This window comes from Protomyctophum bolini, assembly GCF_963924005.1.
Source record: "Protomyctophum bolini genome assembly, chromosome: 11".
Lineage (NCBI taxonomy): Eukaryota > Metazoa > Chordata > Actinopteri > Myctophiformes > Myctophidae > Protomyctophum > Protomyctophum bolini.
Genome location: NC_137872.1, coordinates 7388409 through 7408408, shown reverse-complemented (window position 1 = coordinate 7408408; position 20000 = coordinate 7388409). Strand labels below are relative to the sequence as shown.

General features: G+C 42.4%; 1 protein-coding gene across 1 annotated transcript in view; it reads left to right on the top strand.

The window, feature by feature from the left end:
- LOC308323633 (uncharacterized protein) overlaps positions 1-10769 on the top strand; it is a 19491-nt gene extending 8722 nt beyond the window's left edge. The window contains exon 2 of the mRNA XM_080775392.1: positions 8063-10769. Coding sequence (XP_080631518.1) covers positions 8063-8337 — 275 coding nt within the window. The 3' untranslated portion in view covers positions 8338-10769. The remainder of the gene's footprint in view (positions 1-8062) is intronic.
- The last annotated feature ends 9231 nt before the right edge of the window (positions 10770-20000 follow it).

The window sequence follows — 20000 nt, the reverse complement described above, 5'->3', positions numbered from 1 at the left end:
GATTACATAGCTCTAATGCTCTGGTCCATAGCTCTAATGCTCTGGTCCATAGCTCAAATGCTCTGATCCATAGCTCTAATGCTCTGGTCCATAGCTCTAATGCTCTGGTCCATAGCTCTAATGCTCTGATCCATAGCTATAATGCTCTGATTACATAGCTCTAATGCTCTGGTCCATAGCTCTAATGCTCTGGTCCATAGCTCAAATGCTCTGATCCATAGCTCTAATGATCTGATCCATAGCTATAATGCTCTGATTACATAGCTCTAATGCTCTGGTCCATAGCTCTAATGCTCTGGTTCATAGCTCTAATGATCTGATCCATAGCTCAAATGCTCTGATCCATAGCTCTAAGGGCCGATTCATACTCCTATTTACCGCTGTTTCAGCGCTGTAGTGCCGAAATGATTTCGGCTCGTCAGAAATTTTCAGTAGCACCGAAGAGTCGACTTTAGGACGGTACCCGCCCCCCCCCCCCCCCCCCCCCCCCCCCCCGAACCTCAAATGACGTCACATTGTAGGCTCTACAGAGCCAAATGACGTCACATTGTAGGCTCTACAGAGCCAAATGACGTCACATTGTAGGCTCTACAGAGCCAAATGACGTCACATTGTAGGCTCTACAGAGCCGAACCGACTTTTATTCGGCTCTAAAATAGGAGTATGAATCGGCCCTAATGATCTGCAGGTCAGCATAGCTCTAATGCGTTGCATTTAGAGTTATGTTACTCTCAGCCTCTCATCTTTAGCGTAAATAAAAAGAACGTTTTTGCTACTCATGACCAAAACAAAGGCTGGTTGTGTCATTAGAAAGCCTACTTTCCTTAGTAGGAGCACTATGAGCCCCCTCCCCCACCACACGTATAAAATCCCCTAACCAAAAGGGGATTTTGTTTCCACCGGGAAAAAAATACTTTTAGTTACTCCACTTCTACCAATATTGCCCATGAGAATTGCCTCATAGAGAATATCTTTCCTCCGGTGGAAAAAAATCCCTTTCTGGCCAAAAACTACCATTTATAAGTGTGGTGGGGGGGGGGGGGGGGCTCAGAGTGCTCCCAATAAGGAAAGTAGGCTTTCTAATGACACAACCCGCCTTTGTTTTGGTCAGTAGCAAAAACTTTCTTTTTATTTACGCTAAAAACGAGAGGCTGGTTCATACGAGTGGCGGAAGTCGAGAGTAACATAGCTCTAAATGCAACGCATTAGAGCTATGGACCAGAGCTATATATATCTACATTATAGTCTAACAAAACTGTCTGTCAAAGATGGCTTCATTTATTTTCAGCTTGTTGCAACTTAGAGACTATATATTGTGACGTAGGTAGAGTCTATATATAGACATATACGTACATGTAAACTGCAATTGGAAATGTATATAGTTAATAGTTAACTACATTTAGTTAGTCTCCTTAACGGCTCCTTCTAAATATTTCACGCAGACGTGACGTTGGCACGCACGCACGCACGCACGCACGCACGCACTATTTGGAGACACATTTAGAATGAGATGAGATTAAGGTGATATATTTTTTAATTGCTCCACTGCTCCATATTAAACAACACGCATGCACGCACGCACACCCACCCACACACCACACACACACACACACACACACACACACACACACACAGACAGTTTTCCGAATTGCCACTTGCCCTATACTAGGCTTAATGACCTTGCAGTCTTATGCAAGGGAAAATGTATTATTAGACAGCTTGTTATGTAAGACATCATGATAACTTATTGTTGATACATGTGTATAGATCAATGTACAGATTATGGATAGGTTATATATATATAGGTTCTTGCAGGTAATGGATTGCATTATTTTTGTTTACCTATATTGTCCTATAGCTGACATGAAAACTGAATACGTAAATATATGCAAATCCAACAATAACCACATTATAAAAACCCTTAACAACACTCCTCTGAAACAGGTTGATGTATGTGGGTTCATATACTGTATCTTATCTTCTTCCCAAAAGTACTTTCAAACTATAAACTATTGCAGGCCTGGTCAGCCTGCAATGACATGCATAAGATCTGGTCGTCCCAGCCTAGTAAGATGTTAAAAGTAAAAATATTTAGGATGACCGTCGAGCCGATTCTACTCTGGCTCAGAGACATGGACTCTTTCTGAGAAACTAGAGAAACGGTTGGATGGCACTTACACCGCCTTCTAATGAGAGCGCGAAATCTCTTGGAAGAGCCACCCATCGACTAATCTAAATCTAATATACGGCAACCTTCCCCGTGATTCTTCACTAGTCCGATCCAGAAGAACACAGTTTGCTGGCCAGTGGCCACTGCTACAGAGCTGACAATGAGGTTATATCTTCCCATCTTCTCTGGAGTCCTGCCTCAAAGCAGACCAGAGGAAGAAAACTGTCGTTCCCTGATGTCATCGCTAGAGACACAGGCATCAGTAAGCAGGAACTGGGGATGGCAATGAAGGCCTGGGAGGTCTGGCGTGGCGTTATGAAATCCATGATCTCGACCGTGGTTGAAACATGATGATGAGATGACTATTTGCATTCTCCTTGCTTACTGTAAATTGCTGTAAATTAAGAGTGTCAGCTAAAATGATTAGATTATAAATTGTAAATTGAATAGCCTAATATAAAATGCACAATAATGGATAATCGTAAAGCTGCTATAAATAATATGTCCAAAAAATTCAGACAGCCAGCAATGAGTAGAACGCTCCCCCAAAAAGTGTAGTCTCTGTGAGACATCTAGGGGCCACAATCTGCATTCAAAGAGGTTCCTAGAAGCTTTGTCATTGGTTCGAAGAAAAGAAAAAACACGGTCGAAATGACTAACCAATCAGGAAGTAGACAGGCAATTCGACCAATGACAAAGCTTCTTGGAAAATCTTTATTTACATATACATAATACATCATATACGCACACAGACCGATCATCAGTGTATAGTCGTGTCAGCCCTGAGGCCTCTATTTCTATAGAGAGGTCTCAGACTACTTACACCTCCTGAGTGTCTGTGTGTGCGCGTGCACGCGTGTGTGTGTGTGTGTGTGTGTGTGTGTGTGCCTGTGTGCATACGTGCGCGCGTGTGTGTGTGTGTGTGTGTGTGTGTGTGTGTGTGTGTGTGTGTGTGTGGTCCGGTGGTGTCATGTGACAGGGTGTACCGGAGGGGGAGGGGGGGTTAACATTACGGGTGCATTAAGGTATCCTGTGTGTGGAAGTGGCTCTTTGCAGAGTCCTGCTGCTGCAATGACTCCACCACACAGCCTGGGGGCACCACCCCACCACACACACATCTTTACAACCCCGTTCCATCCATCGCATGTATTCTACAATTTAGGCATTCATCAGACGCTCTTAATCCAGAGCGATTTACACAGTAAGCAATAATAACACATGCAGGTAATACATCAAATATATGGAAATAGTCATCTAGGATCACCAGTAAACCAAGAATGTATCATCTGTCTAACAGTAGAATATTTGTATAATGAAACTATGAGTAGCTAGCTATGCATATATATATTGTGTGAGGTCTTGGTGTGTATATGTTCTTTGTGAACGTGCACGTGATCTGCTCATTCGTATCCAGGATGACGTGTATATTGTGTGTGTGAGTTCTTGGAGTGTCAGACTGCATGGCGTGTATGTATAAGGTGGATGGATGGCGATGGCGTGTATATTCTAGTAACTAGTGTGTGTGACTTCCTACCGTCTGGCCTCGGCCTGTAATGTATCGCTGGAACGGCGGCTACTGTTACAGCCGGCCTCAATTTGTAAGTGGCACTAAAGTACTAGTCGTCCTGTCCTGAGATGGCCCGGAGGCCTGCGGGCCGGCCCATTGTCTGTCTGTCTGTCTGTCTGTCTAGCCTTTCAGAGCTTCTCACACACTACGAGTGTGTGAGGGTGATGGATCTGTCTGCCTGCCAGCCATGTTTGAGGGGCGTCAGCCCATATTCAGCTATATTAGTGTAGACTTTCGTCTTACACAAACATTAAATTCCCATTGAAAATAAATGGAGAATTTACGTCATATGTATAGACGAGCAAATCGGCTCACTTTCTATTTTACGTCATGATGATGTATTGTATACGATGAAAAGAGTTCCCCTCACTTCACACTGGTGTGATTTTTCACATAAACGCATGCATGCACGCACGCCTTAATCTGTTCTATTGATTATTGATTACATTGGACCGCACGCACGCACATCGCAGGACGTTTGAACTGCATGGTGAACTGTATGTGAACGGTCGACGTGCACGTGTCGTGCACGTTAGTGCTCCATTAGCCTCTGAAACAGCAGCGCTAATGGAGTTATTGTTATTAGTATTATTATTATTATTATCCACAATGTACAAATCAAGAAATAAACTGTACCTTCACCTTGGTGGTGATTGATCCAACTGTAGGCCTATACACTCTCAGGGTTACAAAAACACTGATAGAGAGAGAGAGAGAGAGAGAGAGAGAGAGAGAGAGAGAGAGAGACTAACAGGGTTACATGAAAACAGACTATCATATTCTATAAAAGGGCAATAAATGCAATGTTTTGGGCAGATCGAATAATTACTAGGAAGAAAAACTAAACTAAAAGAGTCGGACCCTGACCTTTTTTTCTTCTCTCTCAGTATTTCATCAAAACATTGTGTTTATTGTTATGATTTGTCACAACAAGGAGTTGGCGTTGTCCAACGGCGTAAAAGGTCTTTCAATAAATGCTTTATGAAAACTCTATGGGGGGAAATTAACGGGGAATTCCCTTCCGGGCCTGTCGTCGGGGGCGGGGCTGAGACGCTGGATACAACATCAAAGAGAAGTATAGTTTTAAGACAGAATTATTCACCTGGCATCGTATATAGCTTTTATAGTTTCAATGTATTGGATTTGGATTATTCTACTGTTAGACTGACCATCTTAGTTTATATACTTAGATGACTGCATGTTTCTATGCACTGGATGGATTAAAGGACCACTTCACCACGTTTCAACCTATCTTCATATAACACCGCTGAAGTGCCCTTGAGCAAGGCATTGAACCCCCACCATGCAATGTTCTATGAGCAGGGCCTGGCTGTAAACAAGTTCTTGAGCTTAGTCCAGTTATACCCTGGGTAAACTATAGTAACTTTGCTTTGCTTTGCTAACAGGTCCTCACTAATAATCATGATAAAATGTGTCTGTGTCTCATAGGAGGGCTGTGGGCAGTTCATAAACCCATCCACCAGTGACATAGAAAGCCTGCAGTTTCTATTAGCTTGGATTCCCACAGCCCTCCTATGAGACACAGACCGAGTAGGAAATACATAAGTGCCATTTTATCATGTTGTTAGTGAGGACCTATTATGTGAAGATAGGTTGAAAAGTGGTGAAGTGGTCCTTTAAGAGCATCTGCTAGATGCTAAATTGTTTAACATGAATCCTCAGTGTATGTTTTGAGACGTAATTGTGTTAACAACACTTACAGAGTTAAAGTGTGTTTTGACACAGTTTTGAGAGCTGTAGTTAAACGTGTCCACTAAGGTTTCAGCCTTTGTCTTCTAGGTGTTGTTTTGCGATATAATCATCATTAACTCAACAAGGTCTTCTTGTACAGGAGACTCTATTGGACCTTAATGGTTATTGGTTAACATTACACCCTGATCCTAACAGCCTGCAGCTGCATGACGTGACCTCTGTGTGCACGCACGTCACCCCTACGCACGCACGCACGCACGCACGCACATCACCTCTACGCATGCACGCACACACGCACGCACCTCACCCCTGCATGCACCCATGCACGCACGCATGCACTCACTCACGCACGCACATCACCCCTACGCACGCACGCACACACGCACGCACGCACATGACCCCTGCACGCACGCACGCATGCACGGCACAGAGTTGAGCCACACACAGACCTGCTGTACAGTGTACAATGCTGCAGTCATGACGTTGAGAAGGTTTCATAGTAGATTCCTTCATGGAAGGAGAATGGCCTCACAGCAGCATTACCACAGATCTATATATAGTAGAATGGGCTCACAGCAGCATTACCACATATCTATACATAGTAGAATGGCGTCACAGCAGCATTACCACAGATCTATATATAGTAGAATGGCGTCACAGCAGCATTACCACATATCTATAATAGAATGGCCTCACAGCAGCATTACCACAGATCTATATAGTAGAATGGCGTCACAGCAGCATTACCACATATCTATAGTAGAATGGCCTCACAGCAGCATTACCACATATCTATAGTAGAATGGCCTCACAGCAGCATTACCACATATCTATACATAGTAGAATGGCCTCACAGCAGCATTACCACATATCTATAGTAGAATGGCCTCACAGCAGCATTACCACATATCTATAGTAGAATGGCCTCACAGCGGCATTACCACATATCTATAGTATATGGCCTCACAGCAGCATTACCACATATCTATAGTAGAATGGCCTCACAGCAGCATTACCACATATCTATAGTAGAATGGCCTCACAGCAGCATTACCCCATATCTATAGTAGAATGGCCTCACAGCAGCATTACCATACAGATCTATATATAGTAGAAGTATTTATAATTACTTGCGCAAGCAGAGCGCGCAAGTAATCGTTTCGCTTGGTCTCTTCGAAGTGAAGCCAAGTTTTCTTCAACGGTAAATCTGTGCCTGGTTTGCTGGGACTAGTTACAACATTACGTCATCCTTGAGAGAGTACATGGTGTGTATATGACGTAATGTTACAAGTTACAAGTTACAAGTTACAACATTACGTCATATACACACCATGTACTCTCTCAAGGATGACGTAATGTTGTAACTAGTCCCAGCAAACCAGGCACAGATTTACCGTTGAAGAAAACTTGTCTTCACTTTTTGGAACCAAGTAACCACAGTATACTGCTAATCAAATTACAACTACATACTCTGTATGTAGTTGTAATGTGATTTGTAATTTGTAAATCTGTGCCTGGTCTGCTGGGAACAGACTACACAGATGACCATATCTCTTACGTCATCACTGAGAGCTAGTCATACATATACACACACCATGTACTCTGGTCCCAGTTCTCAACGATGACGTAATGTTGTAACTGGTCCCAGCAAACCAGGCACAGACTTACGGTTGAAAAAAACTTGGCTTCACTTTTTGGAACCAAGTAACCACGGTATACTGCTAATCAAATTACAACTACATACTCTGTATGTAGTTGTAATGTGATTTGTAATTTGTAAATCTGTGCCTGGTCTGCTGGGATGTATATTTCAACAAATTTGAAAGTATTATTACAGAAATTGAAGTTAGAGACACATATTACTCTGATCATGATTTAGTATTAATATCACTATAGTACAAAATGAAATACATTTAAAACAATTGACAATTTACAATAAGTAATAAAATAATTATACTGTATAATATATTTTAATTCAGTTTATATACCTTTTTTTTCATCACATATCAATGATTCATTTTTCTGTAAAAAAGTAGTTAGGTAGCAAATAGTTACACGTAATGATTATACATTTCAAACGTTCCTTCACAGAGATACTGAGATGTGATACTTTCCAGCGGTCGAAAGTACTTGCGCGCTCTGCTTGCGCACTAGTAGGCCATTTATGGCCTACTAGTGTGCAACAAGCAAGTATGCACTCGGCAGAGTGCAGTTCTAGTTGGGTCTATTTTAGAGGCCGTCTGACGTTTGACAAAACAACACATCAGTGGAAGATCAAAGCAGGACTGTGTGCTCTGCAACATATCGGGTCACACAGAGGTCACACAGAGGTCACACGGAGGACGTCACCATATATCTCATCCAGTGATGTCACACGCCTTGAGGGAGTTCTATGGGTCCCCATGCAGAACCAAATGGACCCTTATGGGTCTGTAACGGGTCCATTTGTTGGACCCTAACTTGCAAAGTGTGTGTGTATTGAGTGTGTGTGTGTGGGGCTGGCGGGGGGGGGTATAAACTCCCTCTCTTAAAGTGAACGCTAACGATGGCAGAGGCTATAACTACATTTATGCTAACACAATTTGTGTACTTGTTTTTTCCGCCCCCTGCAGGTACGGACCGGCGGCGCGGCCGTCAGACCTACACCCGCTACCAGACCCTGGAGCTGGAGAAGGAGTTCCACTTCAACCGCTACCTGACGCGGCGCCGCAGGATAGAGATCGCGCACGCGCTCTGCCTCACCGAGAGACAGATCAAGATCTGGTTCCAGAACCGACGCATGAAGTGGAAGAAGGAGAACAAGAGCGGGGGAGGGGCATCGCCCACTACCACCGACCAGCCCACCGGCGACGAAGACGAGGATGAGGAGGATGAGGACGAAGAGTGATGAGCACCACGTCAAGTTAACGTTGAAAAGAAATGCTTCTAGAGTGGCGTTGCGTCCTTTATGGAATCATGACATTTCCCCCATATCTGAGATCAGATGTCTCTCTAGACTATAGTCTAGGCGCACAGACCTGAGGACGATTCTATAAATGTCTCCTAAATCATGACAGTTTTCTGAAAAACCCTGTTTCTATATGTCAGTGGTTTTCAAACTATTTCATGTCAAGGAGCCCCAGAATTATCTGAATTTGGCCGCCGACCCCCATCTGAAAATATGTTGTTCCAGGGACGCTCCAGAAGCAAAGATTTGAGTTAAAAATGTTCGCTCTGAAAGATATATTCTTTCAGAGCGAAAATGTTTAACTTCAAAGATTTGCACTACACATTTTCACGATTTTTCTAAAATAGCAGACCTATACAAGCTCATAGTGCCACACTGCTATTTTTCAATTGCTAAAGTACTGCTAAGAACACCAAACGCGGTTCCCGTTCAAAATGGGTTAAATGTTTCATGACATTCAATTCGCCTTTTGAGGCTTCAACAACAATGACATCACGTCCCTGCAGGCAACTCAGAGCACAGAAAACCCCAGAGCACAGAAAATCTACTGAATGTTTAAAAGTTCAGGTTTTCTTTTCATTATCTTATCGGTGTGGTTGCCTATAAGGCAAGCAGACTATTTACTGTTATTGCGCTCCAGCGTCTAAATCGTTGAAAACGTTTAAATCGTTTAAAAACATTTCTTCTGCAATAACTCTCTATTCTCCCCTCCGATTGGCCAGCGATTTGGAACTCTTCCCAAAGGCATTTGTGCGCTTATAGTTTGCCCTCATCTGATTGGACAGTATACACTATACAGTATGACATCATCGTATAACCGGGACTTAAAATACGGTATTTTTGCCTGGCTGAACTACTCCTTTAAACCCTACATGGCTGAGCGGAGTCCATCAGGGCTCTGTACTGGTGTCTATTGTGGGGAAGGTTTCAGTGAAAACAGCAGATCTACATGAAGCTCACAACCAGATGCTCTGTTTCCAGCTAAAGCTTTCCCCACAATAACCGAAAAGACACTGCATGCTATAGTACACATATACACTGCTAGTATACACAGTACACTGCTAGTATGCACATGAGTACACTGCTAGTATGCACAGTATACACTGCTGGGGTTTAGTTCAGTTGTTGTTGTTGTTGTTGTTGTTTTAAAACATCAACAATAACAAAAGAACAAAACAAGAAACAAACAAACGTGGAAAAAACAATTTGAGCGATCAAGTGTTTCTTGTGATAAGATGTTTTAAAGGTGGTATTACGATATTAAGTGATATTTTGTTTCAAGACTTTCAATTTCACCTCTTTTATATGAGCTCTCTCTCTCTCTCTGATTGGTTCATAATGGTATCCCATTCTGCTGTTTATACTAAGAGCTGTGTTAGACAGACCTGTGTTACTGAACAAAGTCACTCTAGGACTGATTGATAGATCAGAATATAGAGATATATATTTAACACTTATTTTAACAAACACATGAAATAACAGCCCTTATCCAGTCAGGATGTAATAATAATGCAGAACTTGCAGGCTTAATTAGACTTCCAATTAATGAAGGCCAATTCTATTTTGATTACAGACCAAGAGATGGATGGTCTGCGTTAACGGATAACTTTATATAGATTTGATTATTATGTTATAAAAACACAAACACAGACTAATGTGAATATGTTTATTTATTCTGTCAAAAAGTACAAACAAAAGACTACCTAATCAAAGTCACTGACTGTCCCATTTGAAACCACGTGTGGTAGAATTTAAAATAAAATCGAGCAAAAATGTATATATAATCTGAATACAAGAAAAATAGTCTATACTGCCAAGAATGTGTGTGTGTGTGTGTGTGTGCGTGTGCGTGTGCGTGTGCGTGTGTGTGTGTGTGCGCGCGTGTGTGTGCGTGTGCGTGCGTGTTGTATATATGTATAGACTTAAATTGTCTTACTTTCATGTCTTTCTTTAGATTATTTCATATTATTTCATCCAGAAATAATATAATCTAACATAATATTGTTGCTGTCACATAGAAACCTCTCATTTCCACATTTTTAACTTTTGTCTGCGTTTTTTCCCCCAAAATGAATGCCCCCATAGTTGATCATACCACAGCGTCACACAAAGCATCGAAATTAGAAGATCTACACGCTCTAAAACGCGGCGCAAAGCGACGCGTTTTGAGCTTGTAGATCTGCTACTTTTGAATTTGAATCCTAGAAAGTAAACAGTTTTCGACATGAGGTTTAATCCACTCGACAGAGACCATGTTATTTTTTATTTTATTGTGTTCAGCCTACATTATATTTAGTCTCCATTGGGCTATACTTAGAACAATGTTGCACAAAAACCCTTTCTGTAAATAAAAAAGTAACCACCCGGGGGAATGTCCGTGTTGTTCAATATTTTTTGTATTCATCTTGTTGTGTTAAATAATATTATACAGTTAGTTGTTAGTTGTTGTTACATTAATTTATAAATCACGAATTAAAAGTGTCTATATATACGTATAGCCAATGCCATTATTGAAGTCCACTTCAAAAGGTTATGATGATTACCGTCACTGTTTAGCTGTTGCCATATTTCACTATACCATTTAGTACTGTAGGCCTATATACCGTAAATATATATATATATATATATATATATATATATATATGGTTCTGTTTGCTGTGAGTATATATGCTACCGGTGTATAGCTTTTTGTATGTTGACTTTGATTGATTGATTGAAATATTGTATTTATTAGCAGAATTTCAGTATACCTATACATTTCAAGCACAACTCAATACAAAGACTGTTAACTGTGAGTGGACGACCCAATTAAGCATTACACTTGTTTACAAGAGGGTCCGCCTTGTTCAAATCATCAAAACATTTAGAGACGTACAAATATACGTATATAATATAGCCAAAGAAAGAACATGGGTTGGGTTTTATACTTCCTATATGATTATATTTATATATGTATTTCATGTTCGTGTTGTTCTTGCTTATAGCATAATGTAAGTAAAGAGCGTATAACTTGTAACTGCACATTAGATCGTCTGCTAAACGGCTGTACACACTGTAAACTATGTTATCACGATGAGCTGATCGACAAGTGATCGGCTTTCAATCAGCCACTCGGCGAGGAACAATTCACAGTTTGATCTGTGATCGATCAAAAATAAACTATATTCCCACTATTTGAACAATATGCAGTAACGTAGGCTATAGTGACTATAGTCTATAATGTCCCCCCGTGCATGCCGGTCACATGCACGGTAAAAATCACCACACACAAACTCAGGCAAAGGAATTATACACACTTAAAAGGATTAGCGTTCAATTAACTCTGAAAGTTAAGGACGAAGCGGTTGCACTTGGACGTAAAGACAAACCAGCACTGACTGCATTTACATTTAATAAATAATGTGTCCTGTTTGTCCTAGATTTGTAATGTTTCAGAGCATATTTAATAATTGACAAATAGACCACTGCGATTTACAATGTAGGCATTTAGCATAGTATGGGTTTATCCATTAAACTACAAGTTTGATAATGAAATTAATAACAAGTTACAACTCAATAATATTGAAAACAATATGCTTTTAAATACCACTTTTTTTACTCGCTGCAAGTTAAATGAAACATTGTGAATTGTATAATTAGTGAAAGAAAAGCCGTCATCTACTCTCATTATAATAAGGTCGTCCTTTCGCTCATTTTTTAAGTAGCCTACATTCATTTCAGACAATACTTTTATCAGACAGTCACAGAATTAAAGAAAATTATGAGACATATTTTGACAATATATATAAGTTTAAATTAATATAGGATCACGCCCAATAAAAGCCCGTCCGGTCCGCGCACAGTGCCGCACACACATATATAGGCCTATAGCCTATACGGTCAGTCCGGGTGACAGATATAGGAAACAAACCTGCCTCCAAAAATAATCCAACAATAATTCCATAAAGATATTTTTAATCCAGTAAATTCCACAACAGAAGACCAAGACCATGCACTATACTAGGCTACGACAGACACACAGACACACACACACCGGAGCATCTGCCTGATACGATCTGTGCACGGTGGCGTGTGTGTGTGTCAAAGTTTGTGCGTGTCACAGTGTTTGTGCGTGCCATATTTAGGGCCCTAAAACCGGACTTAGAGGAACTGAAGAAAGGCAGCAGTAAAAAAAAGTAACACGCACACAAAGAGAGGACAGGAAGGAAGCAGGCTGAGTCTGGATGGTGTGAAACAAACAACTAAACAACAACAGGCAGGCTTAATGTTTAACCTCAGCGGAGGAAGCGCTGCTTCCTTCTGGGTTCTGATAGAGTCCGGACGGACTCCGGTACCAGTCCAGCGGCCCCTATATATGCATGGTGCAGGTCAGAAGAGAAAGTGGTTCTGGTTCTTGTTGGTCTATAACTGTGTGTTGTGGTTGTTTGTAGATCAGTGGTTTTCAATGCTTTTCATATCAAGCTCTATTGTCTATAAAAGTCCTTTATGCTTTTGGCAATACATTCTCTAATTGTGTATATAGAGTATAGACTTCTTGTAAATTAAGTAATGCAAAGATGTTTAACAATAATTTAACTCTTGATAGCGCAACATCAAACATGAAACCAAATGGTCCATTTGGTTTCATGTTATACGCTCTCAAGAGTTAAAGATTTAACTCTCCATCATTTATCATGGGGACCACCTGGAACCCCCTCAAGGACCACTGGTGGTCCACCGGACCACCTGGAACCCCCTCAAGGACCACTGGTTGTCCCCGGACCACCTGGAACCCCCTCTAGGACCACTGGTGGTCCCCGGACCACCTGGAACCCCCTCGAGGACCACTGGTGGTCCCCGGACCACCTGGAACCCCCTTGAGGACCACTGGTGGTCCCCGGACCACCTGGAACCCCCTCTAGGACCACTGGTGGTCCCCGGACCACCTGGAACCCCCTCAAGGACCAGTGGTTGAGGTATAGGTCTGTGTGTGTGTGTGTGTGTGTGTGTGTGTGTGTGTGAGATCATGTTGATCCCACCATGCACATCAAGGTCTGAGAGGTCATCCAGGGTTCAACATCACTGCTCTCTCTCTGTGTGTGTGTGTGTGTGTGTGTGTGTGTGTGTGTGTGTGTGTGTGTGTGTGTGTGTGTGTGTGTGTGTGTGTGTGTGTGTGTGTGTGTGTGTGTGTGTGTGTGTGTGTGTGTGTGTGTGTGTGTGTGTCAGTGTGTGTCACTCTGACCGCCATGATGATGATGATGATGCAACTACAGCACAATAAATAATTACTCAATTAACAGCATTAACCGAACATTTAGACATAATCTGTAACTCTGAAACAACACGTAGAACTCTGTATGTGAACATTAAGCCCTGCAGGCTATATGGCAGCGGTGGAAATATACTTAAGTATTGTTGATGTTGAGCCGGTAGTCTTTATAGCTTTCACTTTACTGGAGTATTTCAGAATGTCTCTTTACTTTTCTCCACTACATCTCAGAGGAAAATATTGCACTTTTACCACAGTAATTTGAAAACGTTATAAGTAGCCTATACTGTGTACATTTTATAGTGTACTACTGTGTACATTTTGATTATTGCCGTAAACATAATATGCTTCATTTAAAAAGCCGACCTATACAAAGCGCTGCACAATGCGCCGCTGCATGAGGGACTGCATGAAAACTTGTCCTTTTAGTACTTCAACATTTAAATACCAATACTTTTATACTCAAGTCAAGTATACATTTTGAATCCTGCATGGGCTTTTACTTTATTGATACTTGTATTTAAGTAAAACCATTCAGTAGCCTGTATACTTTTCCCACCACTGTAGCTATAAGCAGGCCTTATATGTGTGTTTCAGTATGTCATTAATTTGTCTATATAATTATGCTTGCTTGCTATACTTTTTTTGATAATGTAGGCCTAATGGCCTATACTTTAATGTTTCAACCTCAGGTTTTTTTTTTCTTCCCCTGTATGCTGATATAGGCCTATAAAATGCTACATATATATTTGTATGTAAGAAAACCAATTAAAATGGCTATGGGTTAAAGAGAAAGCGAGCATGACGCAAACCAAGATGAAACAATATATATGTTTATATTAATTCTGTACAACACGTCTGGTTTGTTTGTGTGTACAGAGACTTTAGGAGAACTATTAATACCACGTGTCTTTTATAAGAGCTAAACTCCGTGAGTCTGAGTCTGTAAAAACAAGCTTTTTTAAAGCACATGAACAGCAGCTATAGCCTATGCACCCTAATAATAGCGTCTCTAAATTTAGGCCAAAATAGACATTCTCTGCAAGCACGCATGCTCAGCTAAATTGTACATAATTGGCTATAATTTTGCCAAATAGATAACGGTGTTGAGGTATATAGGGAACAGACGAGGCCAAGTACACAGCCCTGGGGGACCGCCGGCAACTAAATTCAATATACAATTTAAATTTAAGGTGAACTTGGTGAAGTAAAACTGAAATGCACTAAATCACGGCGAGTTGGTAAACTGGCCATGTCTCCGGATACCCAAATAAGTACATCTTCTAGAGTTTGTTGATGTTAAATGCATGTATACATGTTTGTCAGGGAGTCTGTCTTGGATTAATATAATGTGTGTTTTCACAGCGGTATTATAAACAATAGTATAGGCTATACAGTTGTAACTTGTATACTCTCGTGTATAGTCTTTGCAGTGATTGCAGCATATAGCTACTATAGTGACTGCAGTGAAGTCTCTCTCTCAACGCGGTGCCGCAATGCGTTAAAAACTCTTTGTATCTGTCCCGCATCCAGGCCAGGTGCGGCCGGGCCGGGCCGGGCCGTGCCGTGCGGGTTCTCCTCCTGGCCCACTATATAAACACCCAGTGTTGGGGAAGTTACTTTGAAAGCGTAGCTTGTAAAGCTACAAGTAGCTCGCCATGGCAGTAGCTTGATCAAGCTACATAGCTACCCCTGGAGAAATGTAGCTTGTAAAGCTACAGCTACATAGGAAAAGTAGCTCAGCTACTTTTAATTTTTCAGCGTTAAATTGAGAATGTACATGCGGGAGACCCCTCCTCCCCTCTGGGAGACCCCTGCTCCCCTCTGGGAGACCCCTCCTCCCCCTGCTCCCCTCTGGGAGACCCCTCCTCCCACCCTGCTCCCCTCTGGGAGACCCCTCCCACCCTGCTCCCCTCTGGGAGACCCCTCCTCCCACCCTGCTCCCCTCTGGGAGACCCCTCCCACCCTGCTCCCCTCTGGGAGACCCCACCCACCCTGCTCCCCTCTGGGAGACCCATCCTCACCCTGCTCTCCTCTGGGAGACCCCTCCTCCCCTCTGGGAGACCCAAAATTGTAGCTTGTAACTTGAGTAGCTAAGCTACAAAAAATGACCCAAAAAGTAGCTGAGCTACTTGACGAGGTACACAAATATGAATGTAGCTAAAATACCACAAGCTACAGCAAAATGTAGCTAAGCTACGTAGCTCAGCTACATGTAGCTTAATACTCCCCAACACTGTAAACACCACGGCACGCACACACCCGCATCGATGCGGTGTCACTCACAACACGCCTGCTGCGACTGTCTGTTATCTTACGTGACTGTGTCCGTTGTGTGTAATATGTTGTGTTAATTGTATATGTTGTGTTCATTGTGTAATTGTGTTGTTAATTGTATCATGTTGTTGATCTGCAGTCACATTCGTAAAGCCACATACATAACATGGAGACGTTATGTATGCTAAATGAGACGCAGTGCAGACGGAATTGTTGAATGTGTTTTTTCCACCTCTGATGAGTGAAAATATGATTTAATCTGCATATACCGAATATTACATATTGTCTTGGTCCAGACTCAGTTATAGGTATCGTTATTATTATAGCCTATAACTCGTACTGGTCTAATGTGGCCCAATTCATTTGTATATAATCAAAACCATGAGGTTTGCGTACATTATTTCAGCATAGTATTTTAGGGTCTATACCCTAAAATAAAAACGGACATATTGAGATGCATTTCAGGTATAGATCAGGTCAGGATGTGACTGACAGGCCCATTGCATGCGCCGCAAAAAAAAGCTTTTTTTTTTAACGCGGTGTCTCTAAATCAGTCCATATAGTCGTCTAATATGTATGTATTAGGTTATTTAATCATAATTATTCCAATCATTGTTAGTCTGGATTAAGCTGTGATCGATGTAGTAGCCTAATCAATAACTATACCAGAGATAGGAAATATCCTACATTAACCTAGATTAATAAAGAATTTAAATAAAATACAAAAATAATCTACTATATACGCCATACAATAGTATATCTAAGAAGTTAAGAACTGGAACGAACACACACACACACACACACACACACACACACACACACACACACACACACACACACACACACACACACACACACACACACACACACACACACACACACACACACACACACACACACACACACACACACACACACACACACACACACACACATTATTAGCGCAAAGACTAATGCGGTCAAAAAGGATAAAGTGATTCTCTCAGATGTACAGTCAGTCTACTGCGATTGTTTCTCTGCAAAGAAAATGGCGACGAGAGAGAGAGCTAGAAAGAGAGAGGGAGAGAGAGAGAGAGAGAGAGAGAGGGAGAGAGGGGGGGGGGAGTTATAGCCTAAGCTTTAAAAAAAAAGCAGTCCATGATGTATAAATGCAATAAATTCCTTGTTGTTTTATGAAAATTTACAACTTTGTGATGGAACTTTATGGTTGTCCGGGCGCGCGGATTGGCCAGCGGGGCTGGTCATGTGGACGCACTAACGCAGACATGAACTTTTTATGATTTCCCAAGGCGGCTTTTATGCTGCATGCAGCGGTCCTTTTAGCCGAGCCGAGCCGGGCCGGGCTGGGCTGGGCCGGGGACCACCTCTGCTACCCACCTACCTACCGATCACACACGCACACAGCCCCGGTGCCGAGAGAACCCCACCCCGGTACCGGCCCGACAGAGCCCCGGTATACCGGGCCGATTTAAAGCGGTACACTACAGGCTATACTGCTCAGCTATGGAGCTGCGGTTCCATATTCTTTTTGATGATGTGAGATCAACAGAGAATAGAGGAGAGGAGAGATTCAACCCCCCTCCTTCCATCTTCCTCCTCCTCCTCCTCCGCTCTCCGGGCTCCGGTGGGTCTCCTCTCCTCTCCTCTCCTCTCCTCTCCTCTCCTCTCCTCTCCTCTCCTCTCCTCTCCTCTCCTCTCTAATGTGGCGGACCGCCGACTGTCCGTGATTTCACTGAGAAAGAAGCGGAGAGGAGAGAGAGAGAGAGCGGTGTCCCGCCCGCCCCTCCGTCCGCTCTCCGCCCTCCGCAGCCCGGGGGGAACACACCGGAGCGCACCGCTAAAAAAAACTATAGGCTCCAACCCTTCACCATGTTGTTTTTACCGCGATGCGGAGAGGATGGTGATGAAGATGAGGAGGAGGAGGAGGATGAAGAGTGTGTTTTGACGAGCGGATGACAACAGGAGCAGAGCGGAGCCACGCCGTCAGCCCAGCGGGACACCGCGACACGCCGCCCCGCGCGGCAGGGCTCTTCTCCCGGCTCTCTCTCTCTCTCTGCACGGTGGTCCCGCCGCGGGGGAACCGGTCCGTCGTGGGAACCATGCACCGCCCGAGGGAACCGATCAACCAACCGACTTACCGACGCCGGGCCGTCCAACCGGCTCATTATTCCCGCGGACTGCAGGTGTGCGCGCTACGGAAGCTGTCTGTCTGTCTGCCTGACAGTCAGTCAGACAGACTGTCTGACCGTCCATCTGTCTGTCTGTCCATCGGTCTGTCTGTCGAGCGGCTGATTGTCAACACACGGTAAGAGGATGCACGTTATGTTACTTATGGCGCTGCAGATGCTGTCTGACAATACAATAAATATATAGGCTGCAATGCAATATAGGCTATTTTATAGAATATATATATATATATATGTAGCCTATATACATAACACACACACACACACACACACACACACACACACACACACACACACACACACACACACACAACAATAATACACACACCACACCACTGTATAGGCTATAATCACAGATGAAAAAGCTGATAAAGGTTTTTCATGTACGGATAAAACACAATCCCCACGGTGTGTTGTAACGGGCTATATTATATAAAATTACATATACCTTATTATTATTATGGCTTTTGTTCATTCTTCCTAATGTAAACATGGCGGATTAGCATGCTGTCAATCATTCTCTCTCTCTGACTGTAAATAAACTCACTTCCGTTTGGCACACACACACACACACACACACACACACACACACACACACACACACACACACACACACACACACACACACACACACACACACACACACACACACACACACACACACACACACACACACACACACACACACACACACACACACACACACACACACACACACTTCTGCGGTCTGCTATACCTCTGCAAGAAATAAGGGTGCTAGTCTCTCTCTGCCATTGTGTTGTTTTTCCAGGTTATTGTGTGTGTGTGTGTGTGTGTGTGTGTGTGTGTGTGTGTGTGTGTGTGTGTGTGTGTGTGTGTGTGTGTGTGTGTGTCACACAGAGGAATGTGTCTGTAGTTTAGGGTCCCGCCCACTTTTATGGCTTTATTTCCCCTTCTCGTTTCGTCTGTCTGTCTGTCTGTCTGTCTGTCTGTCTGTCTGTCTGTCCGTCCGTCTGTCCAGCCATGTGTCGTGTCAAGTAGGCCTATCGTGTTCCACAAGACAATTAGTCCACCAGTAATTACTGTCCTTCTGCACCAAAATAGAGATAGATAGATAGATAGATAGATAGATAGATAGATAGATAGATAGATAGATAGATAGATAGATAGATAGATAGATAGATAGATAGATAGATAGATAGATAGGTATAGATAGATAGATAGATAGATAGATAGATAGATAGATAGATAGAACTCAGCTTGTATTTGGGACTTCACGGTTTTTAGGCGCACTCATAGGGTGTAAGTATAAGTTATTATAACTGCCTGTATTTGGAGAATACATAAAAAGCTACATGTTGTAGCTACAGTGATAATATACAGTGTCTCATAAAAGACAGTTATGGAGAGGAATGTTGTTGATGTTGGCCAGAGAACAGAACCATGTTCCCTCTGTGGGATAAATGATGGCTGTAGCTGCATGTGATGAGGATGTGTGTCCGTGTCCAGCATTACTGCACTTTTATTTATGGATGTATGTGTATCAACATTTAGATCACACGCACGCACGCGCAATCACACACACTCGATCAAACAAAGAATGCGATGTTTGCGTTTTACAAGTAGGGCCTACAGTCATCGTTTTTATATTTGTGCCATAAAGTTATTAATAAGACAACAGAGATCTCATAATAGGGGTACATAATATTATTACATTTATTGAAATGCCAATAAACACATTTAGTGAAATCACAGTGAGAAAAATAAAAAATATAGGCAGGCTATAGTGCTATACCATTTCCCTCAAACTCAAGTTTACACCAAATTAACTTAAATTAAGAAAGGAATGCGCGGGATTGTCGTGTGAGACTTCCCGCGATTGCAATTACATTGTTAAATAAGTAATGACCAAT